Source organism: Pyrus communis, chromosome 11 (assembly GCF_963583255.1).
Source record: "Pyrus communis chromosome 11, drPyrComm1.1, whole genome shotgun sequence".
NCBI classification, from domain to species: domain Eukaryota; kingdom Viridiplantae; phylum Streptophyta; class Magnoliopsida; order Rosales; family Rosaceae; genus Pyrus; species Pyrus communis.
In genome coordinates this window covers 15302712-15324518 of record NC_084813.1, presented here as the reverse complement: position 1 = coordinate 15324518, position 21807 = coordinate 15302712, and the positions used below count along the sequence as shown (strand labels likewise).

The 21807-nt window shown below is 39.9% G+C and overlaps 2 protein-coding genes across 2 annotated transcripts; both read right to left on the bottom strand.

Moving 5' to 3' along the window:
- Window positions 1-13847: 13847 nt before the first annotated feature.
- LOC137708000 (uncharacterized) lies at window positions 13848-17030 on the bottom strand. Its single transcript, XM_068446960.1, has 5 exons — window positions 16448-17030; window positions 15750-15902; window positions 15503-15644; window positions 14928-15169; window positions 13848-14303 (listed from the first exon to the last, which is right to left on the bottom strand). The coding sequence occupies exons 1-5, from the start codon at window positions 16910-16912 to the stop codon at window positions 14097-14099; spliced, it is 1209 nt and encodes a 402-aa protein (XP_068303061.1). The 5' UTR covers window positions 16913-17030; the 3' UTR covers window positions 13848-14096.
- A 3307-nt stretch (window positions 17031-20337) lies between these two features.
- LOC137709066 (protein LURP-one-related 11-like) lies at window positions 20338-21264 on the bottom strand. The gene is made up of 3 exons (XM_068448207.1): window positions 21028-21264; window positions 20698-20928; window positions 20338-20472 (listed from the first exon to the last, which is right to left on the bottom strand). Exons 1-3 carry the CDS (start codon window positions 21262-21264, stop codon window positions 20338-20340), a joined length of 603 nt encoding a protein of 200 aa, XP_068304308.1.
- Window positions 21265-21807: the final 543 nt, after the last annotated feature.

Below are 21807 nucleotides of genomic sequence, written 5' to 3'. Positions count from 1 at the left end.
TGTTACTACATTCAAATTCATGTTTTAATTGATTAAATGAGAGCTAGTGTGTGGTAACTATGGTTAAGTATACGCTCGAGGGTAGGGATAACTAAAATCTATGTATGTGGTGTTCTTTAATGTGTCAAGTTCATTGGAAATCCCTGAGGTACATGTTGGAAGGTCTAGATTGTGTTTTGTTTATTTCATTTTGCTCGAGGACTAGCAAAAGCTAAGTGTGGGGGAATTTGATAGAAACATATTTATGCTACTTAGTTATGTTGTTTCCTTGCATTTAGTGAGTTGATTACTATTTATTTTAGTCTTTTAAGCTATTTTCGTATGTTTTTAGGTCCTAATGGCAAAAGGAGCAAGAAAGGGCATTTTGAAGCTAAATGGAGTAGTTTTGGGCATGGATTGGATAGCTTAACTATGGAGCATAGAGGATGGACGAAATTAAAGTCAAGAGGGGCTAGGAAAGGCTACAAATCTGGTGGATGAAGTCCTAATGCAAAGAAGATAAGGAAATAGCAAGAAATAAGGAACCTTATCCAACCTTATCTTATCCCAACCAACCTTATCCTTTCTTAACTCTAACATTATCCTATCCTATCCTATCCAAATCAGGTTAGGACTTAAATCTAGGGATTGCTTCGCTGGTCGAGGGACCTGTAGTCTTAAGGCCAACGGTTACGCTTGCCCTGGCGAAAATGGCCCTATCCATCGGGACAAATCTCTTGAAAAAATAGTCGACGATCATCGTGGAAGAGGTATGATTATGTCGTTAGTGATCCTCTTTATTTTATCAGATTTACAAGTCTTAACAGCTTTTTATTTTAGGATGATGAGAACGACGAGGGTGACGAGATCCCGCTGGCGAGTCGCCCTCGACCAACCATACTTCCTTCCACCAATCTTCCCCCCGTGGTCGAGGCAGCTGAACCGGATCCTCCTGCGGTCGATCGTGGGGAAAAACCCCTGGTCGAGCCTGAAGCAACGGTAAAAACGCCGCTCCATACACAAGATGAAAACCTCGACATTCCTCCACAAGAAGTTACCTCAACTTTTGTAAGGCTCGATCCCTTTTCTTTATAAATTTTACTATAACGCGTCAGAATCCAGGAAAATATTAAATGTCAGGTGCCCGATCGTTCATTTCACTGACAATTCTATGCGTTGAAGGGTGTTATCTACATTTCCTGACCACCTCAGTGGCCATCAAACGTGGATAAACTCCATCGCCCGTGTGAATTGAGAAGCAGTCTTAGACACTGGGCTCGGCTATTAAGCTTTCTAGGTTCGAGCAATGAACCAGAGAACATGGACGAAGTCTCATCTCGGCAGGTTTAGAAACAAATTCCCTTTGTTATGCATTCCATATAATTTTCCTTTTGCTTACAAATTTTCTTTTTCTTGTGCAGCATTCGTGGAAGGTCGAGCTTGACACTCTTCTTCAGAGCACCACTGGCACAACTGGTTCTTCTGCTGCCTCGGCCTAACCACCGGAGACCGTGGCCGAGTCCCAATCTTTTGTCAAGCTGCAGGAGCTTCTATCCCTTTCTACCTCTTAGGTCCTACAGTGCAAGGGTCTTGACTCCGTAGGGGAATGCCTGAACGACCTTGCAAACGGCGGTTTCTTAAGCACGGAGAATGTCGCTTATTTGTCTGATCTTTTGGAGCGGACTTGGCAACATTTCACCACTTTTGAACAAGCTCTTCGGGCCAAGGATGACCTGAAGATAGCAAAGATTGCTCATGACGCCAGCCAGTCAGAGGTTGAGGCCATAAAAGCGAAGAAGGCGCAGCTGATCGGGTTTGATCGCCAGATTTCTGAGCTTCAGCGTCAAATCGCTGAGCTTCAACAACAAAGGTCAGTTGCTGCTTCAGAGCTTAAGAGGGATTTCGAGGTGAATAAGGCTCGACTGACGACCTTCACAGCCGGCATAAAGCAAATCCAACAACTTCAACTTAATAAGAAAACGAGGCATGCCGAGATCATTTTGAGCGAAGTAAGGTGGCTGGAGTTGAAGGCTACTCTTGAGACCTTCCTTCCCTTGACCCCTTAGATTTTTGGAAGCTCTTTTATGAATGTACCTGTATGGCCTTTTCTGAATTTAATAAAACGATCTTTATTCTCGCATCTCCCCATGTGACTAGATAGTATTTTTCAAAAATTTCCCATTGATTGGCAATTTGTGAATTAAACCAGTTTGATCCTTGAGATGGTAGACCCTTTTGCCGAGGACTTTATGGACTATGAATGATCCTTCCCAATTCGACGACCACTTGCCGAACTTAGGGTCTTTAATTCCAATCGGTAGTATGGTTTGCCATACTAACTCTCCTTCGCCGAACGTTTTTTGTCTGACATGCCTATTATAAGCTCGCTCGATAATCTTTTTCTATGTTATTAACAAGTTGTAAGCGTCAATTGGCTGCATAGCATCATGTTCGTAAGTTAAAGCATATGGGGTTGTTCCAGTGGTTGATCGGGGTGATGTTCGATAGGCCCATAATGCTTCATTTAACTTTAAATACCACATACCAGGTCTCTCTCTTACCATTTTTTCAAGAATACTGATCAGAACCTTATTACTTGCTTCGGCCTGGCCATTCGCTTGTGGATGGTACGGCGTAGATTGCTCGAGTCAAATATTTAGGCTTGCCGCATACTCTTTAAACCTACCAGCTGTAAAGATTGTGCCGTTGTTAGTTATGATTGTTTTTGGTACGCCGAATCTGGCCACAATATTTTCTTCTATGAAATTGCAAACTTCTTTGGTTGTCAACTCGGTGTATGATTTTGCTTCGACCCACTTAGTAAAATAGTCGGTTGCCACTAGTATCCATGCATGTTTTGCTGCTCCGGAAGACGGCGCGATTTTCCGATTACGTCAATAGCCCATCCTCTGAACGGCCATGGTTTGGTGACTAAATGAAGTAACTCGGCCGAGACTCTCTGTATAGGTCCATGGATCTGACACTGTATACATCCTCATGCGTATTCAATGCAATCTTTCAATATACTCGGGCAAAAGTAGCCGTGTCGTCGGAGCAACCAACACATTTTACGTCTAGATTGGTGAGGTCCACAAATCCCTTCGTGTACTTCGGCCATTGCTTGGGCAGCCTCCTGTGGGCCGAGGCACAATAACAGTAACCCATCCTCACCATTTCGATATAATTCATTCTGGTATGACACATAATTCGTGGAGTGGACCCTTGTCCTCCGATCGTGTTTATCGTTGGGGTTATCGAGATATCGTAAAATCATTCTTCTCCAATCGTCTGGTAGTGTGTCGATAACACATACTTCTACGGGGTCTCCTCGCTCTAGCAATGATGGTAATGACATCAATCTCATGCATATCACGTGATCACACTGGAAAACTTGCTGATTAACCAAGGCTAGGTAAGATCGCAGTTCTGTAGGTATTACCCAGCCTAACTTGTCCCCTAGTGAGTTGTGCTCCAGAGGCTATTTGGGCGAGTTCGTCGGTGTCAATGTTTTGAACACGCGAAATGTGCTCAAATGTAATCCGCTCAAAGGACTCAGCCAAATAGGTGGCAACCATGTAATAGGGCACCAAAGTACAACTCATGCATCGAAAAATACCGTTTAGTTGGTTAATCACTAGTTCGAAGTCACTAAGGACGAGAACACGAGTTGCTCGTAAGTCATGGAGAACGTGAAGGCCGATGACGAAAGCTTCATATTCGGCCTGATTATTTGTATAACTGAAGTCCAACTTGAGAGAGAAATACCAACGGTAGTGGTCGGGAGATTGAATGACGATGCCAACACCAGCTGAGGTGAAAGTGCTAGAACCATCAAAATGCATCGTCCAGTAGTTGTCTCGTGTGTCGACTAAACCGATGTCGACTTCGTTGTCCCCAAAACCATAAGGAAAGGGGTGTTGGGCCAAAAAATTGGCCAGAGCTTGTCATTTGACGGCCTTTTGAGGTATGTATTGCAAACTAAACTCGGATAAGGCCATTGTCCATTTCCCGATTCGGCCTTTGATGATAGGCTGAGTAAGCATGTAATGAATAACATCTGTCTGGGCAATGACCTGTGTAACTGATGGGAGCATGTACTGTCGAAGTTTTGATGCGGTGAAAAAACAACGCCAAACAGAGTTTCTCAACGGGTGAATAATTGATCTCTGGTGAATTCAGATTCCGACTGAGATAAAAGATGGCTTGTTCACGCCTAGAATTGTTATCTTGCGCGAGGAGGCATCCGATGGACTTGTCGGCCAACGAAATATAAAGTTTGAGAGGCCTACCGTGACGAGGTGGTACTATAGTACTGGTGGCGTTGTAAGGGAGACCTTGATTTGCGTGAAAACCGCCTGATGTTTTTCTCGCCACGCAAACCTGTCTAAGTCCTTAAGTTTCAAAAGTGCAAAAAACGCTTTATGTTTTCTTGCCGAATTAGCTATAAATTGGCAGAGAAAATTTATCTTCCCGAGTAATGACTGGAGTTGCTTCTTGGTCGTCGGAGGTGGGGCGCTGATGATCGCATGAGCTTTATTTTTGTCTACCTCAATGCTTCGATGGTGTACAAGAAAACCTAAGAAGTTACTGGCTGATACACCGAAGACGTATTTGGTCGGGTTCATTTTGAGGTTATGTTGGCGCATACGTAGGAATATTTGCTGAAGATCATCTAGGTGTGTTCGGCGGGTCTTAGATTTCACAACCACATCATCGATATATACTTTGATGACTGCTCCGATCAAATCATGGAATATCGTATTCATAGCTCGTTGGTATGTGGCGCCAACGTTCTTGAGGCCGAATGGCATGACGACCCATTCGTATGAGCCAAGTGCCCCCGGGCAACGGAATGCGGTCTTGTGAACATCAGCCTCAGCGATAAAGATCTGGTTGTAACCAGCATGGTCGTCTATGAAGGACAATATTGCATAATTGGTTGCAGCATCAATTAATAAATCCGAGATCGGCATCATGTATTCATCTTTGGGAGTTGCTAGATTCAAATTACAGAAATCGATGTAGATGCGTAGGGCTTCATTTTTCTTTAGCACTAGAACGATATTGGCCAACCACTCGACGTATCGAGTGGTCCGAATAAACCTGGCTTTCAAAAGCTGAACTAATTCATCCTTTATTCCGAGTTGTACTTCGGTCGAGAACCGGCCGGGGGGGGGGGGGTTGTCGGAAAGGTTTACAACCAACTTTGATACGTAACTCATGTTCGACAAGGTTTCGGTCGAGGTCTGGCATCTCATGATAATTCCATGTGAAACAATCTTTAAACTCGTTGAGTAAGTTACTAAGCTCGACCTTCATGGGGGGGCGGCAACAACACATTAATAAACAATGGTCGAGGCTCATCGGCTGTGCCAATATTTATCTCTTCCAATGGGTCCTTGACTTGAGGCCGATTGTCTTCAAGTTCGGCCGGTGCGGCCTGAACTTTGTCTAACGATAAAACTAGGCCGTTATCTGCTTCGGCCAAAAATTTGATTAAGTTTATGCCCGAGTATGGTTGCTTGGCAATAGTATACCAATGAGCCAGTAGGCATTCTACGGTGGATGAACTCGCGGCCCGACGCCTTTTTTGTGTGGCGACGTCAGTCATCGGCGTTGGTAATTAGATCTGCCAAGCTCAGTCTCGCCGAATCCTGCTGTGCAGTCTCAGCGCCTACCTCGATGGCTTTCTGAGCTGAAATTCGAGTCGACCGTCCATTTTCATTAAAACCTTGTAGGGTGATGTAGCCGACATGATTGTCATAATAACGAGTCTGAATCATGTTGGTCACAAACAGTTGATTATCGGCTGGATGGACCACTACCGATTTGCCATCCTAAAAAATAAGAACTTGGTATAGCGATGAAGGAATGCAACTTGTTTGATAGATCCAATCACGGCCGAGCAATGCATTATAGTCGGTCTTTGAGTCAATTATAAAGAATGCAATTATGTGGTTGCGACCTGCAACGTTTACTTCTAACGAGAGCATTCCTTTGGTTTGAGACTTGTCACTGATGAAGCTACTCAACGTTATTCCTGATGGTATAAGCTCGTCATTAGAGCAGCATAATGCCTTCATGATGGAAATCAGCATGATGTTGACTGTGGGTCCATAATCCACAAACACCTTGGAAATGGGGTATATTTCAATATAAGCTGTGACATATAACGGCTTTAGATGTTGGAGATTAACAGAAAGAGAACGGGGAAATAATTCGGCCAGGGCTGCCTGAAGTTTGTCGCCTTTACTGATTTCCCCATCTTCCTCAGTAGTGATGAAATCTACTTGTGTTGCTTATTCGGCAACCACATCCCCATCCAAAAATTTTGATTGGTGGGTTCTCAGTTGAAATTCAGCTAGTAAGACATGGACCATTCTGATTTCCATATGCTCGAGGACTGAAGGACCCATCGGGTCTTGGTTGTCGACTTCCAGATTAGTAGATGTGGTATCAATCTTTGGAGTGTCTTCAACCGGATTATTTATTGCCTTGATATGTACCTATTCTTGGGGCACGTTGGCTGAACCTATTCCATTCTGGTCATCGTCATTGAGCCTGTTTATTGCCGAAGAGTGATTTTGTTCTTGTAGTGCTTTACAGGCTCGCTCTTCGTAAGCGATTCGGCCGTTCCTTGTGTCCAAGTATGCATCTAAATGCGCTACACGATTTTCCTCATCGACCGTAACGCTGAAAAGAGACACGGTCGAGAAGACTTCGAAATTATATCGCAGGTGCTGAAGGTCTTCGAGTGAAAAATGTAGCTCGACGGTGTCTATATCTGTGTATGGATCGACCTCAAAGCCGAGGACTCGAGCCTCACGTATATGCTGGAACCTAGCTTTTATTGTCGGATCGGTGGTTTTCTGAATAATCTGTTCAGCATCAAGACAAGTTAGCGCTAGGTTGATGGCTTCCTGACATGCCTTGGGCAGTCTATACAAGTCATTGGCGGAATATTTCTTATGAAATTCTCGCATGTACTCCAAGGATTCATCGAGAATTGGAGGGTGCAGATTGGGCCGTACTTTTATTAACGGTTCTTGTGGTGGTAACAGGGGAAGCTTACTTTCGACCTCTTTTCTGAAATGCTTAAGACGAGCTTTCATTTCTCCGGGCCGAAGAAGGAGCTTGATGCGTTTTTCGAACTTTTCAATGGTGATTTCAAAGTCCCGATCAACTGCCTTTCTCTTATGAAGTAATTCGACCATAATGGTTAGGGTAGGTCTGTTGTTGCCACTTCCTGCTACCTCTTTTAGCTGCCACCGAGTAGTCGAATTAGCTTGTGATTCTTGTCATCGAGCCATGCAATTTATCCGCTATCGATGACGTTTTTGAGACTTAGATAACGCCGTATACAGGCCAGTTGAAGAATTGTAACTATACCAACGTTGGTCACGTGGCTTAGGTAGCTTGAAGGTTTTTCGACCCACTGATGAACTCGAACTGCTGGAGTTATGCAAGTAATAATCCTCATTATGGAATGATGCGTCAAAGTTAAGACGTTGTCTGACTGGGGTTGGGTCTTTTGCTTGTACCTGTAGGCCGAGTCTCTTAAACACTTGCCGTTGTTAGCCGGCACTGAGTTCCTTCAGAGGTTTTGTTGCGGCCATGGACGGCAGACATGAAGTTGGAGCCGGGGTTGTTCTATCTTTAGGTTCAATTCGTGTTTTACAGCGGCCGCACAAAACCATTAATTCATCAGTTTCTTCGGAACTAAAACCTGACATGGGTTCAACGATGATCGGCCCTGAAGACTCCGTGGGTGGTGCATTTGAAAATAAATCAATCTTGAGTCTTTGTTGACCACCCTGCTTACGGATATGCTGTACTGGGACGAATTCGGCCTTCCCTTTTTCCTTTGGTTTTAGGGAGATGAGCATCCACCATACCAATTGTTGTCGAGGGGAAGGGATTGACATTAACCGTCATCTGTTTCTCAGGAAATTTGAACTTACCATTCTCAATCTAACTTTAAATCCCATCACGGAACATGACGCAATTATTGGTAGCATGCTTGTTTGAATTATGGTACTTGCAATATGTTTTTCCTTTCAATTCTTCGACCTTAGGAATGTCGTGTCCTGGCCGAAGTTTTATGATCTTTGCTACCAACAACTGGTCGAAAATTGCATCAGCCTTGGTGATATCGAAAGTATAAACTTTTGATGTTTTAATCATCTCTTCAGAGGCCGAGCGGGTTTTGGCATCTTTGGGACTAATTTGAGCTAATGCCTTGCAAACGTATGGTTTATCTATCACTATTTCAGCTGCATCCATACTGGCGTATTAAGGATCCTCACTTTCGGCCAATACGTAGCTAACCGTGGGATTCTTGTATATCGTTCCTCGGGATGGGGACTTTGATATTTTTTCCTCTTGAAGCAAATAATCATACTGCTCAATGTGCTGAGCAAGTTTGTACATATCTCGAATATTTGTCCCCGGCAATTTCTTTTTGTATTCCACGTCCAGGTCGTTTAGAGCAATTCTGACGAATTCAACTTCAGGGAGAGGTACTCGGCAACAATTCCTAGTCGACTTGAACTTTGTTAAGTATTCCATTGGCGATTGGTCTGAAGCTTGAGCCATCCTAGCCAACGATGAAACAGACATTTCCATCCTTGGTTGATAGAATTGTTCATGAAATTTCTCGACCAATTCCTCCCAACTCTATACGGAGTTTGGTGGGAGGTTGATGTACCAAGCAAAAGCTGAACTTGTTAGTGAAAAGTTGAATAATCGTAGTTTATGGAAGTTATTAACGTCTCCACATTGCGCAGTGAACCGAGCTACATGTTCCAACGAAGATAAGGACGATTCTCCGACGAAAAGACTGAAGTCGAGGATCTTGAAGCCTTTAGGGTATTCTAACTTTTCCACATAAGCCGAGTACGGATGGATGAACTTTGGGAACTTCAGCCCTTTTTTTATGGCCGAGTCGATCATTCTTTGGACCTCAGTCATATTGACGTATGTTGCTTATATTCCCTGGTTAGGCCCATCAGATCTACTGCTTGATCCACCTTTTTTTTCTAAGTCAATTGGTTGAAGCCGAGCGGATCCTTTCTCGGTTTGTAATGGAACATTCTTAAAGGGAGGCTGTCGAAGTTGGTTGACGTGGCCATCTTCGAAGGCTTTACTGATCAATAGTTCAAGCATCTTGGTTTGTGTATCACTATTGGTTCGTATTGCATCAAGCAAATCTTTCATTTTCTGGCCAATCGACTGCTCGACCTGCCGAGATTGTTCATCAAGTCGTCTTTGAAGAAACGACCTAGTTGGTGGATCAGAACCTTCCCCACCATCTTCGTCGTAATCTTCTACTATCTCTTCGACGAAAATGCCTGCCGTTTGGTTGGGAATTTCTGGGTTGCGAGGCTGTCCGCCGAGACAAACTTCCTTCTCTCTGCATGTCGCACTTGTAGCCTCGGGTGGCACAACAATGAGAGGATTTTGTACCTGAGACAAATCTTATCCAGGGCCTTGTATTGGTAAGTCGGTTGTTGACTTTCCCATTATTGTTTTCTTCTTTACGGACCGTGTCTCAATGGTCATAAACTCCGAAGGTCTAGCACAAGGTCCCACTGGGCGTGCTAAAATGTTGACCCTAAAAATCACAAAGCCTACGTGGCGCGCAGGCCGAGTAACTAATAATCTAACTATGTCCTTCGGTTGAATGCGGGGCGTGCCAACTCATCAGTCAAGCTCGGCCTAGAAGTAAAATTTGTTGATGTTGCCTTGAGCGCGTTGTTGACTTTTTTACCTTGCGACTGCAGCCGAGGAAGGAACAAATCTCAGCCTTTGGATTCTCGAACCTGAAGACAAGGCTGGTAGTTCTGCAAAGTTCACGAATCGTGGATGCCAGATTCGGTCACAGTAATTATATTCGTGAGAGTATAAGCACATCGAATCGACACCAGACTATATGGACACAAGTACTTGAAGAAGATGTATGTCTTGATGGTAAATGTGGTTCGGCCGTCAGAATGCCGAATTCTAAAACTCACTTGTGAGTATCTAATCATAAAATCACTCGGCGTTCGATGTGCCAAATGTCGTAACTCGTAACACCTTACTTCGTCGAGAAAGCTAATAAGATGACCTCTGCCAATAAGGATTTGGAAACCCTTCTCGGTCGAGACTTGGATAGGTAACCAGTCGGCCTCGACGCAATGCTGTTTATCCAAACTGAAGGTGCTACTTGTTCGACTGATTCTACAGCAACAGTGTTGTTTATCCAAACTAAAGGTGTTCACCGGTTGCCTTCACAGTGTTGTTTATCCAAACTGAAGATGTGTCGGTGGAAAAAGAAAATAAAAAAAATCTCAAGATGTTTGAGAGGTTTGCGCAGGGCAATTGTGTGTTGAATTTGGGCCTTCGAATTGCACACTCCGTTCTCTATTTATAGCAGCAAGAACAAATCTTAACCATACTCGAACTAGGACTCCTCACCCCAATCCATCTTATCTCGGCCAATCCTACTTCTATTAGGATTTTGAATTCAACCTCTTATTAGGCCACATTCACTTCCACTTTCCGGTATCCTTATCTGGCTGAGAATCCTTACTGCATCAAGACTTAACCACTTCATTCATCCACTTAGCAATAGGGCCCACCTACTTCCTATTCATCTGGAATATTCTTTTCCAAACAGGGCTTGGCTGACTTTAGTTAGGCGACTCATGAACCGGCTGGTTTGTAGAAATCCTCGAGCAGAGCTTCTGGGCCGAGAACAATTCCATACTCGGCCCAACCCAATAATTTTAGGTCCAAACAGTACCATAAAACCAAATGTGCCCATTGTTAGGTAACCATTTTGGTACGTTTAGATTCCAAATGTACCAAAAGACCAAATGAACAAAAAATCACAAATGTACCACAAAACCAGATGTCTCTATCAGATAACCCTTTTGGTACATTTACATTCCAAATGGACCGAGAAATACAAAAAATCAAATCCACTATAAAACTAAATGTGTCCATATTATAGGTAACTAGACGTAGCTATATAATCAAACAAATCTTTATTATGTGTTGGGTCTTCTAAGCAATCAAATCTGACAATTTTTTTTTTATAAATATTCTACTATATTCACAAAAAAAAAATTATAACAAACAATAATAAATGCATAAATATAGGGATAAGAGGAAAAGAAGGAAAAAAAAAATGTCCAGGAAAAGTCGTGAAAAACTAAAATTCTAAACAAAATTGAACTTATGTGAAAAACTGAAATTAATAACCAAAATTTTAGAAAAATGTTTGACCAAATTTTCAAAACGAGTGTATGTTTAGTCTAAAAAATTAAAAAACGAGGCGCCTTTATCAAAACGCCCTAAACCTAAAATATTGTTTGGTAACTATTTTCAGTTTTTACAAATGAAATCTAAAACTGAAAACTCAATGCCAAATTTTGAAAACTCAATAAAGTAATTTTTAGTTTTTATTTTTTATTCAAAAAAAAAAAACTGAAAATAGTTACAAACAAGATTTTAGTTTAAAGTGAAAACTTAAAAACAGTGGTTATCAAATGGCCCCTTAAGGATGACAATAGTACTTAAGGGACAATCAATCATCCAATCAAACTTCATAATCAAAACTGAGATGTGATCAATATGGTGTTAAGATTTTATTGCTATATATAGTGTTAAAGAAGATCATAACACAGTTATAAAATGTTTCAATGTCACACTGTAAATTGAGACCACTGATAATTAAGTTGATTATCATCAATATATTTTATACAAATTCACAGTCATAACATGATAGCAATTTTTGTTACTTGATCGTACTGCAAGAAAACATGACTCAAACATGCATTGAAAAATCCTCATAACTTGACTTATTTCGTTCGAGATTATTATATGTATTGATTCATCCATTTTGTTAGGCCCTTCACTAGGTCAGTTATAATTTAAATGTGGAACATCATTAAAGGATAACTAGAATTATACCCTTGTGTTAACCATAATTGTAAACAATAATTAAGGTTCGTCATTCAGACCAATACTTGCCATGCAAGACAACATTAGTTCTACATGCATGATACGGTTTATATGAATCTGCCACTCAGTGTTTCCCAATATTAGAAGAATAAGATGCATTGTGTTTGTGTAACAAGTCCTTGCCCCCCAATTAAGGCGTGGCAGTACTACTCGGTTCCACTTTCTCATGGCGTAGTTGTATGGTCAAAAGCATATAATCCCAAAACTTGGACGTGTAAGAGTGTCTGTGTATCAACATATTGCAGGAAAACATATAAAATCCTATGTGATTGATAGAGGCACAATCGCTATCGAATCCTAATACTTTTCTACCACAATCAATCGCATCTCTTTCTCAAATTAGAAAAAAGTCATAATTCAATTGAGAGTCGAGATATATAAGTATTACCATCACAGTGTGCGCCCCTATATGTTTTCCCTTCATCCCCATAAAACCCTACGCCTACGTATACATACAGGAGCTTCTTCCAAAATCTATCCCAACCAAACCCTACGTATATATATATAAGTTTGTTTAATCATATGGCTAAGGTTCCTACAATCCCTTTTCTCCTTCTCAGGTTGGTATTTGTTTCTTTAGTTCACACAGATATGAGTTATGGTCGTCAGTATATCTTTGTTTAATTTCGCATAATTTCTTATCAAGTGTGATATTTTAAATTATTTTATATTATAAGATTTGCGTCTGATGTTATTTAGGATTTTGTTTACAATTGTTACAGGCGATGGTACAAGGCTGCAGCTGAGAGTGTAAGAGGGCAGAAGGCGGCGGCGACCACGGTGAGGACAGGCACAACAGAATCCGGCAGTAGAACTGTTAATAATACTGCAACAAATTATGACGAGCTGAAGGAAGCGTTTTGGATGAGAAACCTGAACACGGGGAACTGGATTCCGGAGACTCATTTTGAAGAGCTTGATGTTGCAGCGAGGGAGAAGCTCCTCCGTAATCCCAATAACAAAAACAAACTTTGAAATGTGACATATTTGCTGTGGCATATATACATATATTGCTGTACTGTACTTGGAAAAGAAGTTACAAGTTTGTTTGGTCTCTCTCTCTTCAGAGTGATCAATCTCATCGTCAGATGACTAAACTTTCCTTATAACCCTTTATATCTATATATCTTTCAATAGGACTACTCCTATTCCTAAGAAAACCACTACTGAGACAAAAGAAGGTGGCGTTAAGAGACGCTCATGGCCCAACCCTAGACACTAGAAGATACTTTTTTCAAACCTACTCTCATTTCAAGTCAAGAGATAACTAAATAAACACATCTCATTGCAATGATTGAGGGTGTTCGTAGTGATTGAGGGGGTCAAAAAAAAAAAAAACAGATAAAAATAAAAGCAATGAGAACCAATTAAAACTGACTTTGGGTTTTAGCTATTTTTTGTAGTCCATTATTCTTCATCGTTTGTTATTTAACAACTAAAAGAAACCTTTTTTTTTTTAAATGAGAAAAAGTTTGAACTCGAAATGCAGTAGGTTGAAGAATTGTTAGCTTTTGATCATGGTTAACAAATGACATGTATACTTCGGGAGTCCTAAATTAGAAATATACGATACCTGATCGTTAAGCATGAGAAAAACTACCATTTCCAAGTTGATCTAATACCAATTCAGGATGAGCAAAACGATAATAACAAAAGGCTGATTGTGCCTCCTACCCAAGTTGACTTGAAATTCCTAAAATGGAATTTGCACAAGTCATGAACCGACGATGAGTTATCATGTTTCTCAAATATCACTTAAATACTTGAATTTTGACATCATAAATCAAACAATTAAACGATTTCCAATTTAGTTGACCTTTTTGCAACATTGATCTTTAATAGGTGACTTGGAAACTAGATGGTTTCAACCATGAAGTAACATTGCAAAATAAAAAAGAAAGCCAAGAAGATCCAAGTGAGAAGATTGTTAATCTCTTAACAACGTGAAGGACCAGGGCGTATAGATGCAACTATTACTTGCAAGTCGCGACAACATAACCAGTAACTACAAAAGATTAACACCTGCATCATATCACATAATGGTACAAATTTAACAAAATTCTACCTCTCATTTGAATTTCAGGGAAAAGTTACAAACTGGGAAAATATCACAAGTATAGCTGAATAAGCTCATCGCTGACCACTGACGGAGTTAGTACCCCCAAATCCGTGAAGAGCAGAGTAAGATATTGCGGAGGAGTATAATCACGGGCAGACCTTTCAACTTCAACCTTGGATGGGATGGGTACCCCAAAATCAATGGGATGTAATGCAGGGGCCATGTCTTTCTGGTCCAATGGATAAAGGCGAGCAAACTGGAAAACAACAAATCAAATGTATGATGTTTTGGGGAAAGTAAATTGTAGCAACCCTTAACTTAACTCAATTGGAGCAATAGTCCCTCAACTAAAAATCCATTACCATTGGTCCTTCATCTTTAATTCAACTGGAGAAATGGTCCCTCAACTTTAACCAGTTGGAGCAATGGTCCCTCAAACTTTAACCCAATTGTAACAATGGTCCTTCCAACATAACTCATTTTGAAAAAATTCTGATGAAGTTGACCAAAAGGACCATAACTACACGCTTTGATGAGTTGAGCGATCAATGGTAATGGATTTTTAATTGAGGGACCATTGCTCCAATTTAATTAAAGTTGAGGGACCACTGCTACAATTTACTCTTTGGGGAACTAATAAACAAACATTGATATTTGAATCTGCAAATACCTCCGCGAAACTGCAATTTGCTACTCCTAAATCTACTACAAATTTGTACTCCTAAATCACACCACCAATTACTAAGGCACATCAAGTGCCAGATCATGGATAAAAGGATTATCTAATATCTTTATAGGTATCGCATTATTTGCTAACTATCACGTTTCCTAATATATGATTTAGTTCACTAGATATAGTGTAGAAAACATTTTGGCATACCTTGTAGCTTTCAGCAGCCACATAAACCGGTTTGTTCATGCTGTGTGCCACTAAGGCAATTTGAAATGTTCCCATCATATTGATGATACCTCCACTTTCAACCACTCCATCTGCCCCAACAAATACCATGTCGACCTCATCCATGGTATATGCTGCTGCAGAGTCTATTAGAAGCTTCACAGGAACATCAAGCTTGGCCAGCTCGTTCGACAATCGTAATCCTGTTCTGTCTGGTCTTCCCTCTGCAGTTTACAGCATAAAGATTGAATCATATGGGAGACAAGTACAGCAGAACCGCCCATAAGGCAAACATTTCATACTAATCCTACCTGTTAGAAACAATTTGAAAACAAAGATGCAAAGAAACATAATTCAAAGCAAGAATAAAGACTGGTGTTCTATCTGGTCAATCTGTGTGTTGATGTAAAAGAAAAAACAGACCAAGAATCCGAAATCTCTCTATCCCATATAAGAGGTGCCAAGTGGATACAGATTTTGACTTATGTTGTTAAACCTGTCTTGCTCCAGTTTATGTGCACACAAACTATAATTTACTGCATGATAAAGATGAAAACCTGTACAGAAAACTCGAAAGAGTTTGTTGCTCTGTGCCGCAGTCTTTAATACTTCTAGAACAACTCTAGAGAAACCGTGAACCAATATCGTGCAACCATCAAATATAAAGTCTTGACTAAGCACAGCAATGATTCTGCGGGCCTGCAATCTTAGACGAGTGAGACTGAATAACTGGAAGATGACACTGTTAAAGATACATAAAAGAGTTGTGTATTACATCAAAGAGCTACATATTACGTCGTGTACCTTCATAGATATCTCCCCAAACTTCTCTGCACGTTCAATCAAACGAGACTTGGCTGAGTTGAAGTCCTCATACTCTAAAGCCGAAGTTCGAGTAACATACCGGATGAACAGGTCGCATCCAGCAGTCAAAGAAATAGAGGTCGTGTCCCATGACTGAAGTAAAGGGTAAATCACATTAATCCTAAAAATCCAGAGTTCTACCTTTCTGCTTGGAAAATACACCAAAGATCATAACTTTTCTTTTGTTTCAAGAGGTATGAACATTATAACTTGAAAATCTCATACGATGCGGCAACTTGATTTAACGAAGTAACACTTCATGCAAGCTAGATTTACTGCGCAAATTAAGTTTAAACAATAATATCGTGGTAATACCTACAACGAATGAATTCACAATCCAGACGACAAGACAAGCAAGTTCGCAAATCACCAAATCAGAAAATTGTGTGTATCAAATTCAATTGCCCCAAAAAACTAACAGACAATTTAATTCTAATTAACATAATTTAATTCTGATTAAGATAACAGCATTTATCATAGGACAAACCCTAAAACACTGTAATTTTAAACAAACCCTAAGCATTTATCTATAGGTTCTTGATTCAGTAAGGCAGGGCTAATTTTCCACAATCCATTAACAAAAGCACAAATTCTGAAAACTGCTTTTCAGTGAAACAAACAGGGCATAGTGGACTCACTTTAAGAGACTCGGAGGCCTTCTTAAGCTCAATTTCGAGCTCCATCATAGTGGTGGCCTCACTGGACCGAATCACAGACGCCAACGCCCGAATGGCCGCCACGGCCTCCGCCAAATCGGGCTGCTTTCGCCAGCTATTGAACTCCTCGATGACGCTGAAGGCCTTGCCGGAATTAGACCCAGGCTTGGCTTCAGCCTCGGCGCCTATTGGCCCTTGGTCGTCGGGGTTTCTGCCCACGGCAGCTTGGGCCTGGGCCAGCCAGTCGCTGGTGACGACGCCGTGGTGGGCCGCCCGGGTCTGGTAGTAGGCTGATATTTTAGGGTTAGGGCTCTGCAGAGCGTCGGCCATGGATGAAGGCGGCGGTGGCGGGTAGAGAGTGAGGGAGTCGGGTTTCGACGCCAACACGGCGTCGTTTCGCTCCTGGTCTTGCTTGTCGTGAATGAAAGAGGCTGATCTCCACCACATTAATGCCTACGCGGAGGATTTGGGTTCACTTTCTCGGGAAAATAGGTGAGAGAATAACAGGAGAATCTGCCGGGTACTGTTGTGATATGATTCCGGTAGCACTTTTTTTTTAAGAGTAAAATAGAATTTATTTATAAATAACCAAGTCATACAACGAAGGCATGATTCGGTGGCACTAATTAGGGTGACGTTATCATCTCATATTTTTACAAAAACGACATCGGCTAAGAGATGTAAAGTAAATGACGGCTCCTTATAAGGGTTTGTTTTAAGGGTTGGTTCGGAACCGAATATTGAATCTAACCCTAAAAATACCAAACCAAAAAAACAACCGAATCGAATTAGAAAAAATTGAATTGAACCGAAGTCTTTTGTTTCATTTCGTTTCAGTGGTTTGAAAACCAAATCAAATCAAATTGAACCGAATTTTCTTAGAACGACGTCGTTTTACAAGTTTTCCTATAAAACCTTATTCATAAACCCAAAATTAATAAACATTTCATCCAAGGCCCGGTCTATAAGCCCAAAGTCAATATACTTTTTCACTTTATTTCTTAAAGGCCCACATTCAAATATCCAACTACTCTGTATAACCCATCCCATCCATTCTCTCCTTCCCCCAACCCTTGCCGCACACTCTCTTTCTCTCTATCATTTGTCTTTTCTCTCTCTAATCAATTCTCTCCCTCCACTATCCCCAGCTGCACACCTCTCTCTCTCTCTCTCTCTCTCTCTCTCACTCCCTTTCTCCCTCCCCTCTCTCATTCTAAGGTCTGAATCAGAAACTAAAACTCCGAAATCAAACATACAGAATATGCTAAATTTTCATTCAAAATTTGGGAGCAAAGCACCTTAGAATACGAGCTTGGTGGCGCTAGTGCCTATGTTTTGCATTGTACCTGATTGTGTTTTCGGCCGTCATATGGAACCAGTGGGGGATGGGTCTAGTCTACCTCATTTTCTTGGTCAGCTTCTTGATCAGGAAACTCTTGTGTGACTGTATTTTTAAGAGCTTGAAGATCTGTAGCGCCATTTTTGAGAGCTTAAAGATTGTTGCGAGCTACTTATTACTACAGTTAGTGATATTTCTTTTCATTTGTAATTGAGGGGTTTTATATTTGATTCTCGTTAAAGGTGAATTTGAACCACATTATTACTTGCTCATTATGAGGTTTAGCCCACTCTTCCACCCTTTTAATGTAGATAATATCATTTGTTCAAAAAAAAAAAAAAAAAACATAGATCTACCACAAAGTTCACAGCACAAATTTCTCTCTTCCTCCTTGCTAGGATTTTTTAGATTCTTTTTTATACCAATTTTTAGATTTTATTAAAAAAACTCAAATGTACCATTTTGGTTTGATTTTCAATTTTAGTAAACAATCGAATCGAATGAAACTGAACCTACCAATTGTTCGTTTTGAAACACATTTGGAATGGGATACAAATACTTAATGACATGCAAAATTGTTTCCACTGAGCATAGAAAGGGTTTTAGCTCATATAAGCGTATTTTTTGAAAAAACACATGTCAAGTGTTTTGTTAAAAAAAAACAAAAAACAAAAAAAAACCTCCACGTGTGTTTTATGAGAAAACACTTGTAACTGTTTATCCAATACACATTTTAATTTTTTTTATAAATTTATTAAATGTTTATAATAAAAACACTTTTAACTTAAGTTCTTTTTGAAGAAGTAATTATAAACAACTAATTATGCATTCTAGTGCATGTTTGATCCGGACTGATTTCTCTCTCTTTTCCAACAATTAACTATTTAACACATTAACGCTCTTGTTGTAAAAATAAAAAATAAATAAATAAAAATGTACTTCCAAACATTGTCGTTTACAAGTTTGCCCATCCTTAATTAGACTAGTCCTTTTTCTATATGTAACAATATATAATTACACTAAAGGGAGGAGAAGTAGCACCTAATTCGATATTCATGAGATTTTGACTTAAAACTGTTCACTTGCAAGTGAAAAGAAAAACTTCTAGACTGTAGCGTTAAGTGGTGACCCTTTGATGTTTTGGAACTTCAACGATAATTTGAATTTGACACAAATTGAGCTGAACAATATAATTAAGTGATATAGTTGATGACATATTGGAGGGCTAAAATTGTATTGAGATTAGATTTAGTCTAGCTAGATCTGACAAAAACATGTATGAGATGAGTATGTACGAAAGATTTAGGATTTAGGTCAAATCATGTTCGGTTGGGATCATAAGAGATTTATACAATGTGAGCACGAACTTTAAGGGGCCAAGTTATTATGTACTAGCAAAACATGATAAGATTATAGCACGACACGTTGTCAAGTCTATCTTTAGTTTCATTCTTTATTGGAGTACCAAATGCGAGAAATTACAATAAAGCATTTTAATTGGAATAGTCCTATATACCAAAGAAGGCCAAAGAAGTGGATATGACACTTTGTCATTGGATTTGGTGTTAATAAGGCAAGGGCAGCTCAATTTAGGGTCTGTTTGTCATTCTATTTAGAAATTTGGACTTTGAAATTTTTTATTTGTTTCAAGAACATATTTCCAACTATGATTCATTAGACCCAAAACTTCATTTGGTTTGAGAACTTGAAACTTATGTTTACATCTCTGTCATATATTCAAAGACAAAAAAATGCATATTTGAGAGGCAATTGTGAATCTTCAAAGCTTGAGAAGAAATAAACCCAGATTGACAACCGGTTCGTAAAATCGAACGAATCTAGTGGTGAAATCGAACAAATCTTTGAGCAAAATGGAACGAATATCGAGTGAAATCGAATAGAGCTCGGGGCGAAATTGAACGGCGTTTGCAATGGAGATCGTCCTCTTAATTTTTTTTATTTACCAGTGAGGGAGAGAGAATGAGAGAAAAGAGACGACAGAGAAATTTGTTTTAGTTACCAGTGAGAGGAGTGAGGGAGAAAGAAGGAAAGAGATAAGAGAGAGAGGACAAGGAGAGAGAAATGTGAGAAAAAGCAGAGAGAGGTTCTCTAAAAACTGTAAATTCTCACTTTTCTGTTTTGAGGAAGTAAGGCTATTTATTAAGTTAGTTTTGAATTGTGTTCTTGAAAAAAATCTACCAAACAAGAATTCTTAACTTGACACTCAAAACCTGTGTTTTGAGTTTAAAAAGTTGAATTTGAGTTGAATACCAAACAAGCCCTTAAGCTTTCTCTAAATTTGACAAAAAATGCGGTTAACAAAAACCGATCAAAGTAATTGATCAATTTTCACTAACTACAATTTGAGCATCGTTCGTCTCTTCACTATTTTGGATCATTTACAATATACAATCCTAATTAAATCCTTGATTTTCAAGGAAGAATAAGGTGGAAAAACTAAAAGATCTTCAATATACATATAGACATTACGACTTGAATTGCTTGATACTGTCGTTGACTTGCTTCCACACTTTCACATTTTACGGTTGATGAGGCCGCACACAACAAGAAGCCCTACGATGAGACTGTGATCTACGAGCGGTTCTACAACCACTGTCAAAACATCTTCCCCTAGAACCACTCCACATGTTGATTGTTTCCTTTTTACCTGTTAAATAAAATACCATTAATTAGTCTCTACATGATATATCATTAACTTATTTCAGTTATATCATTCAGGCATGAAGCTAGTATTGGGTTACTCCAATATTGATATCAGGCACTCTTCGCAGGGAGGGAGAGAGAGAGAGAGAGAGAGAGAGAGAGAGAGAGATGAGCACACGATGAACGATATTCAACAATTCCCAAAATATAAAGATGAGACAGAATTTACCTCTGCAACTGGTCTTCCAAAATTTTCAAGTATCTTGTAGGATGACTTGCTGCTCAAGCTTTCTATTCTGTATTGTTGTGGTTGGTTCTTGTCTAGCCCTACAACAACCTTACACAGTGACCTTCCTCTACACAACCTAGAACTTTTTCTTACTTGAAATCCAGGCTTCTTTGGGTTGATCTCTTTACCTGTGGATCTGTAGCCCTCCCAAATCCCAGGTAAAATGAATTTCTGCATACCAAAAGCACCAGTGTCATCAGCAAAATTAAGTCTAGTCTCCAACTCAATGGTGTTATAACTTATAACTATGTAGCTACTATTAGATTATACCTTTCTCCGTATGGTGAATAAGGTTTTGCCTTTCAGATCCATAAGATAAACTTCACCTCTACATTTGCAGTCATAGTTATCTACGCGATACACAATTTTTCCATTAGAATCAAAGACGGTGCAGCCATTGCTATTCAGTATGAGAGACTTCATCCATATGGTGAATGTTTCTTGTTTGGAAGTGCAGTATTCGGCAAGCGAGGAGGAGAGTGGTGCCTCAGGGTGAACCTTTGTCATGAACATCACAGAGAAGTTATGTTTTGATGTTTTATTCAGCACCAAGAGGTTTTATATGCTCAACTGCGCATGGATGTACTTAAGAAGCTATTAAGAAGCTACAGAGAAAAGAAACTAAAATAACTAATTAATTAATGTCTGATGTAAAAAATATTCACTCATTTATTTGGTGATAATTTGGCTTATGACATTAATTTACTGATTGAGTTTGAAGATATGCATGACAGAATAAAAATTATCATATCAATTGTATTATATCTTGTGCACTTTTCATCAAGAAATTACTAAAGCACACCCAAAAAGGGTAAATATTATCATCTTTAATACCCCAGTTGTCTTGAGGTCATATGATTAATATTAATCTGATAGAAAGGGTAAATCTACCATTTTTAATATTAAATAATATGAATCTTATCACTAACTAATCTGCAGCGCGCAGTTTGCCCCATGTCATAAATTAGCAGCTTTCACCGTAGCCGTATGGAGTTCAGTTCATCAGATCACCTACCAAGTGCATGGTTCAACACACACACACACACGTAT

What these genes read in the sequence shown, in the direction of transcription:
- LOC137708000 (XM_068446960.1), bottom strand. Translation starts at nt 16,912, where the DNA reads ATGTGGTGGAGATCAGCCTCTTTCATTCACGACAAGCAAGACCAGGAG. An exon ending in TTGGGGAGATATCTATGAAG is followed by an intron (nt 15,645 to 15,749) that starts GTACACGACGTA and finishes CTAAGATTGCAG; the next exon opens with GCCCGCAGAATCATTGCTGT. An exon ending in TGGCTGCTGAAAGCTACAAG is followed by an intron (nt 14,304 to 14,927) that starts GTATGCCAAAAT and finishes GTTGTTTTCCAG; the next exon opens with TTTGCTCGCCTTTATCCATT.
- LOC137709066 (XM_068448207.1), bottom strand. Translation starts at nt 21,264, where the DNA reads ATGACAAAGGTTCACCCTGAGGCACCACTCTCCTCCTCGCTTGCCGAA. An exon ending in TATTCACCATACGGAGAAAG is followed by an intron (nt 20,929 to 21,027) that starts GTATAATCTAAT and finishes TTTGGTATGCAG; the next exon opens with AAATTCATTTTACCTGGGAT. An exon ending in TTGGAAGACCAGTTGCAGAG is followed by an intron (nt 20,473 to 20,697) that starts GTAAATTCTGTC and finishes TTTATTTAACAG; the next exon opens with GTAAAAAGGAAACAATCAAC.